The sequence below is a fragment of the Copadichromis virginalis genome, linkage group LG6 (assembly GCF_057382275.1).
Source record: "Copadichromis virginalis isolate Kocher_CV1m ecotype Utaka linkage group LG6, C_Virginalis_male_GT1.1, whole genome shotgun sequence".
Classification (NCBI taxonomy): domain Eukaryota; kingdom Metazoa; phylum Chordata; class Actinopteri; order Cichliformes; family Cichlidae; genus Copadichromis; species Copadichromis virginalis.
In genome coordinates this window covers 13,951,293-13,964,378 of record NC_140623.1, presented here as the reverse complement: position 1 = coordinate 13,964,378, position 13,086 = coordinate 13,951,293, and the positions used below count along the sequence as shown (strand labels likewise).

The window sequence follows — 13,086 nt, the reverse complement described above, 5'->3', positions numbered from 1 at the left end:
CTCCTAGGTAGTTTTGGCTGTATGTTTTGGGTCATTAGCCATCTGTAGTATGAAATGCATTTACAAAATCAATTTGACTCTAGGCGGGCAGTATGTCTTGAAACACCTCAGAATACATTTAGCTGCTTCTGTCCCGTGTAACATCATCAATAAACACTAGTGTCCCAGTGCCAGTGGCAGCTTTGCACGTCCAAGGCATCACACTGCCTCTGCCTTTTTTTTACCGATGATATGGAGTGCTTTGGATCATGAGCTGTTCCACGTCTTCTCCATACTTTTTTCTTGCCATCATTCTGGTGAAGGTTGATCTTGGTATCATTTGTCCAAACAATGTTTTTCCAGAAGTGTGCTGACTTTTTTTACATTTTTTTTTTTTTAGCAAAGTCCAATCTAGCCTTTATATTTGTAGCATTTCATGTTCCTTTTAAGCCTTAAGAGTATAAAGGAAATGTACACCATTAAGTCCTGCTCTCAAAATCTGATATAGATGTAACACTGTCTGTGAAACTGGATTTAAGTGCTTAAAATTAAAATTTAAAAACATATTTAGCACCATCTTTTGTCAGTACGGAACTGGACGTTATCTGGTTGGTTGGCTGGTTGGTTGTGGCAAATAGACTTACATTAATTTTAGCTAACTAGTGACAGAATCAATAACTCAGAGGAAAGTGCAGTGCAATTTGCTGAGATGTCCAATGAAAATTACATAGTTTGTCTTCAGATAAAAAAAATAACATCTAATCTTTACGTAGATGCCAGTTGTCATCGTGAGACACTAAGTGATCTCCAAGATGTTCTCTGAGACCTTACAAAAACCCTTGGATGCTATAACTTTTTCAATAGTTATAATATCATATAGTGGTATATCTCACAGAGGTCTGGGCACTGCTGTAAATATAAGTCTTGCATCGGCTGAATCCACGCCAGTCCACTAGAGACACAGGCAGCTAAAAATGAAGTTCACATAAAGTATGTGCTACAGTTTAAGTTGCTGCTAACTAACTCTCCATCTCTACCCTCAGGGCTCTTTTCACCCACTGCAGCGACCCAGACAAACAGGTCTTCAACATACCTGGCTTGTCTTCTGAGATGATGGCACTCATCATTAACTTTGCTTACACCGGCTCAGTTTCCATAGCAGGGGAAAATGTAGTGGAACTTCTCATGGCAGCTGATCAATTCAAAGCAATGGACATTGTGAAACTCTGCTCTGACTTCCTCGGGGAGCAACTGTGCCCAGAGAACTGCGTTGGCATTTGGCAGTTCACAAAAGTATGCTTATCACCCGAACTACGCGCCAAGGCCTACCACTACATCATCAGTAACTTTGAGCAGGTTGTTCTTGAGGAGGAGTTCCTGCAGCTAACTGTGGAGGAACTTGCTGACATCCTTGATAGAGACGACCTCAATGTGCAGTTGGAGACCACTGTGTATGAAGCGCTTACAAAGTGGATTAGCCATGTACCTGTACAACGGAAACAACACCTCACCGCTCTGTTGTCCAAGGTCTATAAACTTTCATTACTACATTTAGTTTGGACTTAAATCTTCAGTATTTAAGTCATAGATTGAGTCGATCCATCTGGGTATAAGGATGCTTTAATATCTTGAGATGTTGCTCTTTTCAGGTGTAGCCAAACCACATTTAAGAAATTCTCTTCAAGAGCATTAAAACCGTATCAGATCTCTACATACATACTATAGAATAAATTATATTTATTAAGTATAGTTGCTAGGGCTATGACTAAAAACTGTCCCTGTTGACGAAAAGGCTAATGGTGTCTGACTTTGGTCTCTCTCTTGCTAGCAATAAGAAAATTAAACAACATTAGGAGCATTATCCTAAAGAAGCTTGAGTTTACTAAAACTGATGTAGTTGAAATTCATAGTCACATTCTCTTCTGTCATCTCTCTATAGGTCCGACTGGGATTGATGACGTCAGACTACCTGAAGGACCATGTGCTGTCTAGTGAGCTGGTGGAGGCCAATTCTGAGTGCCTGTCCATGATAAGTAATGCCATCTTAGACATACATGATCTAGGAAGCAGACCCTTCATATCTGCCTTGTATCACCCTCTTGCTCGTCCGCGCCTGCCTCATTCCATCCTGCTGGCCATTGGGGGGTGGAGTGGTGGTGAGCCAACTAACGACATCGAAGCCTACGATTGCCGGGCTAACCGCTGGGTCAACGTAACGAACAACCTCGAGTGTCCTCGTGCTTATTATGGAGCCGCATTCCTCAACGGGTACGTCTACTCCGTTGGTGGCTTCGACGGGGTGGAGCATTTCAACAGCGTCCGTAGGTTTGACCTGACCACTCGTGCCTGGAATGAGGTGGCGCCCATGCACTCCCGCCGCAGCTATGTGAGCGTGACTGTGTTGAACGGGTTCATCTATGCCCTGGGAGGCTACGACGGGCATGTACGACTCAGCAGTGCAGAGCGCTATCAACCTGAAATCAACCAGTGGAGTCTTATTGCACCGATGCACAAACAGAGGAGCGACGCCAGCTGCACAACACTTAACAACCGGGTGGGTGAAGTAAAAGAGTAGCAGAGAAATAGAGTAGGGTCTCAGGCACACAGGCCTAGAGACCTGTCAGCAACCTTTGGTAACAACCAGTTGCTAGGGAAAAATGTGTACTCCTCAGCTGGTTAGGCAGTGATTGTATGAAAGACTACAGATTTCTACAGCAAATAGTTTGAGTATTTGCAGACAAGTCAGAATACTCCATGCAAACCTCAACAGTCTGCTTACGACCAAAGGAAACACAAGGAGGCTTGTGGTGCAACACCTTCCTGGTTACAATTTCACAGTAGTGACAGCCATCAACCTCCAGCAACCACTTGCCAACCAGTCAGGGAATACACATTTTTACAGTGAAGCGAGGTGCAAGATAGGTCACAAACTGGTTTCTATGTTCATGTTTTCAAATTTAAAAGTATAGTTTAAAGTTGAAAAATATACTAATATATATCTATTTTGTTTCTAACTGATCACAAGTGCATCTTTGCATTTATGTACAGTACTTTAGTTGAGTTGACTTGTCAACTAAAATATAACAGATATTACAAAAAATTGTAAAACACATCATTCTTTTATTATATTAAGATCCCATATTACAGTTATTTATCTGCATTCCTGAACAGAAAAATTAGCCTTATTGATTGCATGTTATGTTTGATTCATTTCTGGCTTTCTGACTCAAAGAAGTCCCACATACTCAGGTAAAATTTGGGTACATAAACATGTTTTTATGAGAGGTAATTGTAAAACACACACATTTGTTAATTGTCATATTTTTCAGTTGGACACTTGGGTACTGAGTATCGGTCTTACTTCACAAATGATGTGGAAACATTTCACTTACAGGTAACATTGTTTCCAACTGAAATCTAAGAAATGTAAAAATTTTTAATGTCCCTTTTTTGTTTTCAGATTTACATTTGTGGTGGACTCAATGGCAACGAGTGTCTGCAGACAGCTGAATATTACAACCCAGAGAGCAACCAGTGGACGATGATCAGTCCCATGAACAGCCGCCGCAGCGGGATAGGTGTCATTGCATATGCGGATCATGTCTTTGCAGTAAGACCACAAAGTAGTGCTGACACTCACGTAACATACAAATCAAATCTGTAATGTGCTTTGATCAGTAAGGTTTAACACAGATTTGGCTGACACAGAATTTGGCTAACTTTGTTTTGTATTTATCAATGATCAGATTCCTATCCTGACCACAGGTTCAGAGAAGGCATTCTTACTCATTCTATGTATTAATTTAACTGATTAGTGATGTTTCTGCCTCTCTTTTTTTTTTTTCATGTGCCTCATTCCCAAAATGTTGTGTCTTTGATGATTTCACATTTCACTCAGTACAACAGAAATACTTATTCAAAACCAACATTGTCATCCTCATCGTTCCATAAAGGACATATGTTAGAGACAATTTCAAACTTATCCTGCAATACCTTTAGAAAAATGAGGGAATAAGCCAAGTGATTAGAACTCATCCTCTGGGGACGGTAGGCATTTTAGCTGTAAATTTATCTTGCTATTTGCCTTAAAACCACTTATTTAGTTGTTTTGCAGCTGCACCCTTTGGTAAAAAGCAAAGATTTTAGTCTCACCTTCTGAGACACACTTCTTTATTTAGCTAGCTACCGTTTAGTATTTATTTTAGTCTCTATTCAAAAAAAGGAAAAGTTATCATCAGCAGAATGCAGTGACCTTACCCTGGTGCTGACCTCAGGGTCTTTGATCAGGCTTTTAGGCCCCAAGGCCTATCAGGGCTACTTTAATCTGTTATAGGAAGAAAGGACTGGAACTCAATGTTCCTTTTTGGACTAAAGGCAAAAGAGCTTTGAAGACATTTATACGGAAAACACAAATACTTTGTCGAGGGCTATTCATCTTTGTTGATAATAGCGTGGTGTAATAGACAACAGTGCTTTAATAGCTGTAGTTGAGGCTTGAGTGAAAAAAGGTCTCATACAGACTTCCACAACAGCTGGCTTCTACTTTATTTTACTTTTTCCTTTTAATTCAGAAGTCATTTTCACACACCACTGCACCCTGATCTTTTCTAGACATTCCCAACAAATGTGGGCCTGTGAGAATGCAAATACTGGGACGTTAATGAGCCTTTTTTAAACAACTTTTATGTGTAAACTCCATATAACAGCATGAGAATATGTCAGGTAGGTGTTCGCTTTATCCAGGTAAAACCCTAAACCAATCAGAGTATTTCCAGTAGTCAGATCACACCTAAGGTAAACAATCTCCTTGTATCTGCTACATATTAAGGGCAACTTGGGACAATATTGCAACTTAATTCTTCTGTCACTTTCTGGAGTATCTGTGCAAAAGCAGCTAAAGACATATAGCAGGTGCATTTTCTTACAGGGGTACGGTGAAGCTGGTTACACTTACATTCAATCATTTGAGCCACGTATTTACTTTTAGGTTGGTGGCTTCGATGGAAACAACCGTCTGCGCACCGCTGAGGCTTACAACCCGCATACCAATACGTGGAACCTCGTGTTCTCTATGCTGACCCCGCGCAGCAACTTTGGCATTGAGGTAATTGATGATCGCCTCTTTGTCGTCGGGGGTTTCAACGGCTTCACCACCACTTCGGACGTCGAGTACTACACCGCTTTAACCAATGAGTGGTATGAGGCGTGCGGCATGGATATTTTCCGCACAGCCTTGAGCTGCTGTGTGGTGTCCGGACTTTCCAACCTGACTGAGTACACCTTTCCTCGTGACTTCCTGCCACTTGAAAATGTTCTAGAATTAGCAATGGAGTCAGCAGAGTCCACGTAACATCTTTAAAGTGCAGTACTGCCATGTGTCAACATCTGAGTCTCCAACATGAAGGACTGAAATAAATCTTTAGAGCATTAAACTGCTGGTGAACTGGACATTTTTTGTATGTATCTCAAAAACTTTCAGTAGGAGAGCCTGCACTGTAGATACTGGGTTTTATTAAGAGAATGCAATTGCAACAATAACAAATTGAAAAGATTTTTTCATTCCCTGTAATGTATGGCTGCTGAGTAGCCATACCAGACATGCACACAGGGTGACCAGATCACAATAAGCCGCATGTCGGACTTATCAACTCTTGCTAGGTAAACACCATAAGAATAAAGGGAAGTTTTCACTCTCCCTTGTTATTTCAGCTGCGGTTCTGTCTGGTAACAGTCTATAGGTTTGAGTAAGGATGTATCCAATATTTTACAGTTGTACTAGCCAATACCCAATAAAGCAATTCTTACTTTTATACCAAACTAGTCAGTCTCAGCTTAGTCAATTTACTCTTTCACAGTAGAGCCTATTTTCTGAATAGTCTTCTGTCTAAACTCAACATATAAAAAAAAAAAAATCTTAAAATTAACTAAAAGCGAGGCTGTCTCTGCACTGCACAGACCAAACACAAAATGTCGGCATGTTAGCCAATATTATCGTGCACCCTTAATTATAACACTGGGCTAACCTGGCCAAATTACAAACAAAAATCAATCACAACCAACATGGACTGTAGTAGCCGTGGAAGGAGAGAGGAAGTGCTTTCCTATAGTCCATCTGACCATATTGGCTTTACTGGCCAATAAAAGCAGTCCACTCAGCCATGCCAGAGGGGCCGATGGCACGATATGGCCACCTCGCTTCTGTCAGTCTGCCCCAGGGCAGCTGTGGCTACAACCGTAGCTTGCCTCCACCAGTGTGTGAATGCGAGAGTGAATGAATAGTGGAATTGTAATTAAGCAAACTTCCTGTCACCCACACCATTTCCTGTCACACACACAGCACGCAGCTTCTCAGAGCAGCTCAAGCTGCTTTTCTGTTTCTGCAGGCTAATCAAACTTATTTTGTATTTACAATCTACAAACCCTCTGTAATTCTACTAACTTTTGATCCAAAATGTAGCATCATTCACACAATGATTTCATAATCCTCTCACACCTTTATTTATCATGTAAAAACCTTCTACTCACCACATTCACACACTTAAACTGTGACCAGAGTTGAGGAATATAACTCAAAACAAGCTTTCCTAAAAGTATTTTAGACATGCTTGTCATAATCAGAAAGAGCAAGTCAACAAAAACAAAGAAAAAAACGATTGAAACCTCTATTAATTCTCACAGCACACACAAGAAATTGAAAAAATAAAACACACCAGCAACTATTGCTGGAGAGAAGTTACTACTGAAAGTAATATGTTAATCTTAAGTATATACAATGCACTCACTATATTTATATATCTACATCCAAACTCAGTCAATTACTATACATCCACTACAGCAACTCAAAACTTTATTTATAGCCCTCTAATGAACATAAATGGTGTCTTAAACACACATTCAACAATGTTTGCAGCAGTATTTGTAAAACCAGCTGTGGCTTAAACAGTTCACTGCTTACTAATTTGCATTTTCATACTCACACACACACAGTCTAAAAATAGCTCCAGCATTGCCTCAGACTCCTTTCACACAGAGATCTCTTATTTTATATTACAAAGACGTCTTATATTTACAACCACTGTCAGATCTGTCAGCTTCAGCGCCTAAACAATTTTGACAAATTTAAGTTAACGGTCCAACCGGTAAAGTCCAACTTTTTTGTGATCAATTAACCAGTATCAGACTAACTGTTTCTGGCCTCATCTCTAAAATCCCTAAGTTAATTTAAAAGCGTCAACCAACCCAAACTTTGCCTGAAGCTCTATTTTTTGGCGTTTCACAGCCAAGGCTTACCCAGAAGTTTTAAGTTAAAGTTACACGCCCGAAGTCCAACTTCTGCTGGCCAAAAAAGCGCAGACTACCGTTCCAAACGGTAAGGAGACTAACTCCTAGTTTAATTCCAGGATGCCCTGTACCCCACAGTCAAGCCAAACTGAACTAACCCTGTTCGCCGACAGGTCAATGTCGCACGTCCACGACAAGGAGGGAGCGTAACCTCCGGGCTCTGCGCTTCCTAGCAGACTCTAACTGCCGTCCTATAAAAATTTATAACACTTTAAAACAACAATCAACACCCAAAACAAGTGTATGACTGAGGCAGATCTACCCTGATGGACAATGGGGACTCCAACCCACAAAATGACCAACAAAGGTCTGACCTAATGACCAACCAGGACTTTAACCCACAAAATGACCAAATTCCCTAAATCCTACATGAGCCTCGAACTCACTTTCACTGTTTTCTTTTTCCTTGGGACTCCAACCCAATTTCTTAGCAGACTCTAACTGCTTTAACTTCTTCGTAGCAGACTCTAACTGCTTCAACTCATGAGATTTTTCATCAAAATCAAAACAGACATCTACCAGTAATTTCAGTGAGTAGACTTAAATTTTATCATGTCCAATTTGGCACACTTTGGAAATAATTCAACAGGTAGTGTCTTACCTTTGGATAAGCCGGCTTATGCCCACTCACTTCGACCACTGGCACTCATGTCTGCCCGTCCGACCACCTCAGACCACCGAATTTCTCCGTCTACACCTCCAATTCTCTCCCTCCTCAACCACCGGACGAAGCCCCCAAATCTTAAGGTTCACATAATTGAGGAAGGAGCGTACAAACAACCATTGGTCAAACAATTGATTTTAATGAATACACGCGTGGGAAGACCACTCTGTACGCAGACAGGGATTGATCTTCGACTTAATCAAAGCATACACAGATTTTTATAGCATCAGGGTTTGAATTAAAGACGCCCCTTCATACGTCACAGACAGAATATATATACCGGTATACGTCAAATCAAAACCACAATGACTTTTAACACGGTTTAAAAGAACATTGTCTTCTATCTCGTCTGAAACACGAGCCCCACATCCTGCCAGACGCTGTTCCTCTTTCCAGAGACAAACATGACCAACTTCTCACCTATACATGAGTCTCTCTGAGTGTGTGTGTGTGTGTCTATGTCGTCCTCAAATGCTCTCTCAATTCACCCGTTGCACTTCTGACCTTTTACCAGACCAGAGGCTCATCCTTATGTGTAATAACCTAACTGAAACTACATGTACTATGTTGAATAAATGTTTTAATCAAGAACCTCTACTAAGAGCTTAATAAAAGAATATAAAAGTATAACAGACAATTTGAATAACCTAGTAATTCAAATAGCCTCGTCTAGCCTGCTCCTCAGAATAACTTAGACTCTGCTTTCACTTCTGCAAACTCTCTGCAACTTCCTGTCAACTCCTGCAACTTAGTCTTTCTGAAAGACACACACACTGTTTAAACCTCTGAATACAATATCAATGCTGCAGATTATATTATTAATGCAATGGTAATGATGATGATTATTTAACAATAGCAGTAAAATAATTTCCCTGCTCCACAGCGCTTTGGGTGCCTTGAAAAGCGCTATATAAATCCAATCCATTATTATTATCATTATGCTCTTCTTGTAAGATGATGTGAGATCTTTCTCATGGATTTTGTCCAAGAGAACCTCCGTCTGTATGACGGAAAGCAGAGTGGCTACACATTTTGGGTATGTAAGGTGAAGGGTGTAATAGTAGGCCATAAGGTATAAAGCACCCTCGGTAACCAAGTCTTTTGGAAACGTGGTTATTGGCACATCTCCTACCGCTAGGATGCAGTTGGATGGACTCACAATCAGGACTGGGCATGAGAGAGGACGTTTCATCAGATAGGTATTAGGGTCTTCTTGGTCCTTTAACAGATAACACAGACATACTTTTGTAAGGATGATGCACTTTTGTTTCAAACACATAACTAAAGCTAAATTACAACAAAAGTTGAGGTTCTGAGAAAACACATCTGAAATTGCTACTTTTAATTATTCTCGATGGAATTACTGTTCACATCTGTCTAGCCTTCCTGAAAAACAGAAAACCAAGGCTACATTTAGTTAGATATCATTGAGGTGATAAAAATGTGCTACCACGTAATGCATCCATGTTTGTATTTACTGGTCACAGAGATCTAACATGTGAGAACCCTCATTCCAAAAATGTGTTTTAGGTGCCTTTTGAAGGCTTAGAACATATAATATGTGAATATAAAATACTTTGGCACTCATCAGAAGCATTTTTTTAATACTGTTGTCCCAAAAAGAACAAAAACAAAAAACAACTACTACATTTTACACAACTCACCTCAAGGACATGCACCAGAGCCTCACTCGCATCCCGTGCCCTCTTTGGAGGAGCAGAGGTGGATGGGAACAGTGATGGCAGCACATGTAGCATCTCAAGAGCCTGTTCAGCTATACAGAAAAAAGAATCATCATCTCATTACCAAACTTAAACAAAATCCTCAAGATCAAATAAACAAACAACAACAAATATTTGGCCAGTGACAACCATCGTGGATTGAAAAGGTGAACACAACAAGACACTAGCACATGAAAGTTAAAGCTGTAATCCATAGTTTAAGCTTGTCACAGTAACCTAAAAAAATGCTAAATGGTGTAGATAATTGTAGTATACTGTGTTTACAGTAGGCTAATATGACTTATGCTTGAATGCTAACTACACCTACATTGGCCTACATTGCATTAATGTCAGTCTGTAAAACTTAATGCTCAAGAGGGGAGGGAGGGGGAACAAAAAGGGATTTATCTTACATTGTATGTTGTGTAGTGAGCCTACACAACAACCTTTTCCTAAACTGGCCTGTTGGTTTGTATTTTTAGCCTTTTGTAGTGTTGAGTCTGTTTTCCCTGCGCGTAACTAGCATCCAGAAATGCATATACTATTATATATTGTACATATATTTATTAGTTTCAGATGTAGCCATTCTTGTATTTTGCTTGTTTACATTATTGTATTTTGCACAACTCTGTTGCTTGTGAAGCTCGCACACAAGAATTTCACTCACATGTGCTGTACCAATGTACCTGCACATGTGATGTGACAATAAAAGTGATTTGATTTGATTTGATTTGATAAAGGTGCGGCTTTCAGCTCCTTCAAGAAGGAGAGGGGGAGTGGGGGATTAGGCCTTTAAAATTTCAAATTCTCCTCCTCCTGTCCTCAGTGACATTACTTTACGGACTACTGCTTTAACATGCTTAAAGATCCAAACTATACTCTGATGACCAATAACACCAAAACATCATTGCTTACCTTTATCCATTCCCATTGGGGGCTTCAGCGTCTTTTTCCATACACCAAAAAACTGCACCTTCTAGTCAAAAAAAAAAGAAAGCTTGCCATCTTCCCTTCAGTTCATTGATGAAGTTGGCATTTTCTTTATCCAAAATGTGATGAAGCTCCTCCATCACCTATAAAATATTCAGCATACCAATACAAACATGTCAATGCATCACTGAGGAGCAAGAAGTCGGTATGATAAACATTGTTTGGCTTGAATCACGTGGATTCAACAATGACTTACATGTCCAATGTCCTTGAAGCAAGGATATGCTTCTAGAAGCTTTTTGTGTCTGTCCTCCTCGCGAATAGTATTTGAATCAATGAATGCTCTTCTGGCTGAGAGACATCCTGGTGGTTTGTGTTTTTTCTTTTAAACAAAGTTTGTAGGGTCTTGTAGTGTTTGGCCAATGTTGCTGGACAGTGGGTGTCTGGACTGTTGATATCTGCAGGCTTGTTTGCTGCAAGACACAAAATTATAATGTCTCTCACTTTTAAAAAAAAATCTCATGTCATTAAAATGACAAGTGTCAGAAATCTGCCATAAAAAAATATAGACTATACTTTAATGGAGTTAAATCTTAAAACCCCCCAAAAAACTACAGCTCTGAACTTAACTATTAAATACTTATTCATTTTTCAAAATATTTACCATGTAAATGCCAATTTACATATGGTCATGCAATCATATACAATTATATGTAGGCACACAAGTGCACCACTATAAAGATGTGCCCACACACACACATAGCCATGAGGCAGTTGGATGGACTCACTATTAGGACTTGGCAGGGTAGAGGGTTCTTCTTCAAGTAGGTTTTGTGCTTTCCTTTTTCCTTAAAGACATAGCAAAGAGATATTTTGTGTCAGGGTAATACATTTTTAAAAATTAGTTTGGAACCTAAATTAAAAAAAACAGTTAAAAAGAGAAAAAAAAAGCCTCTAGTGAGGCACATTGTTTTTAAAAACATTACTTTACATGATATACTGAGTGGTTATAGACAGTGATGTTGCACAGACTTATACTATAAACACACCACAGTACCCAGCTCTTTAAATTTATAATATACTGGCTTTTATTAATACCAATACTTTATTAACATTCATTTCCACAGAAATGTTAACAAACTGATGATAAAACAGGAAAAATGTGATGTAGTTATCATTTTCTGATGCCCATTTTAAAGCCTTTTACTTCTGTCATGTCAGGACTGCCATCTTGACTCAACATGCAGGTATATTTGTTTTATTTTTTTATGATGACCACACAGTGACCGGTTTGTAAATGTAAAGTTGAAACTCACCTTCTAACTCACTTGTTTTACTGGCCGACTCTGGGCTGCTCCTCCCTTCTGTGGACAGATCCAGAATGATTGTTGAGTCACTTGAATCCATTTCTTCTACGTCACTTGGCTGATCAAGACGTCGCCTCTTGGCAGAGCTGCAAAGATTAGTCAGTTAATCAATTAGTTATCAACTATAAACTCAATCAATTCATATCTTTATTGTATAGCCATTTTCATATATACAAAGTGCTTCTTCCTTTCATGCTAAAACAGGTGAGGAAACTAAAGGCAGGTCACCAAATACTTGATTGATCATTTTGGATCACTTCTTTCTTTCCTTAATAAAATGCCCAAACATGATTTTAGCTTTTTTGTTTGTCCTCTATCGTGGAAATTAAAATTGTCAGGTTGTGGACAAAAGAAGACTTTTGGGGAAAAACTTTCACAACTTTCAGACATCGTACTGACTAAACATCTTATCAATTAATGAGGAAAATGAATAACAGAATTATCATTGCTAAAATTAAAATTAATTAGTTGCAGCCTTACCTCTTTGAATGTCTCCCATCTGGAGTGGCTTTTTGGGGGGATCTCACATTTTGCAGTCTTTTGTTTAGCTGTGTGTACACAGTAACCTGTATAGGACATTTAATACATTTTTCGAACCACTACTAAAATGTCCAACATGAAACACTTTGGTATTGAAGTGGATGCATTTCACTTACCCATGTATTCTTGATGCCTTGGTCCTGTAGCATAGGGTAGTACTGCACTATTCTCTTTGCCATTGCTGTAATTTCTGGTTTTGACGGGTATCTATCAATCAATCAAAATCAATCAAAATTTATTTATATAGCACATTTTTAAAGACCGAAGTACACCAAAGTGTTTTCCAGTAAAATCATGATACAGATAAAAATCACAATATAAAATATAAATTACAGATATAAATAAAATATAAAATAATTACATAATCCAAATGCAAAGCCAGATGTAAATTACCCTAAATCGCCTTGAATGCCAGGTTAAACAAATACGTTTTTAAACGTGATTTAAAAGACTGAATGGAATCTGATGCGCGAATATGAAGAGGAAGAGTATTCCATAACCTGGGTGCAGCAACGGCAAAGGCACGGTCTCCTCTGGTCTTCAG

The 13,086-nt window shown here is 39.2% G+C and overlaps 1 protein-coding gene and 1 pseudogene across 1 annotated transcript; one reads left to right on the top strand and one right to left on the bottom strand.

Moving 5' to 3' along the window:
• Positions 1 to 1,024: 1,024 nt before the first annotated feature.
• LOC146707447 (kelch-like protein 10) lies at positions 1,025 to 5,374 on the top strand. The gene is made up of 4 exons (XM_085460864.1): positions 1,025 to 1,506; positions 1,919 to 2,533; positions 3,440 to 3,589; positions 4,967 to 5,374. The coding sequence occupies exons 1-4, from the start codon at positions 1,090 to 1,092 to the stop codon at positions 5,327 to 5,329; spliced, it is 1,545 nt and encodes a 514-aa protein (XP_085316990.1). The 5' UTR covers positions 1,025 to 1,089; the 3' UTR covers positions 5,330 to 5,374.
• A 3,987-nt stretch (positions 5,375 to 9,361) lies between these two features.
• LOC146707446 (uncharacterized) lies at positions 9,362 to 12,735 on the bottom strand (annotated as a pseudogene).
• Between the last annotated feature and the right edge of the window lie 351 nt (positions 12,736 to 13,086).

Bases quoted from the DNA above. Each gene is read 5' to 3' on its own strand.
- LOC146707447 (XM_085460864.1), top strand. From the start codon at position 1,090: ATGATGGCACTCATCATTAACTTTGCTTACACCGGCTCAGTTTCCATA. The intron at 1,507-1,918 runs GTCTATAAACTT...ATCTCTCTATAG, and splicing joins TCACCGCTCTGTTGTCCAAG to GTCCGACTGGGATTGATGAC. The intron at 2,534-3,439 runs GTGGGTGAAGTA...TTTTGTTTTCAG, and splicing joins GCACAACACTTAACAACCGG to ATTTACATTTGTGGTGGACT.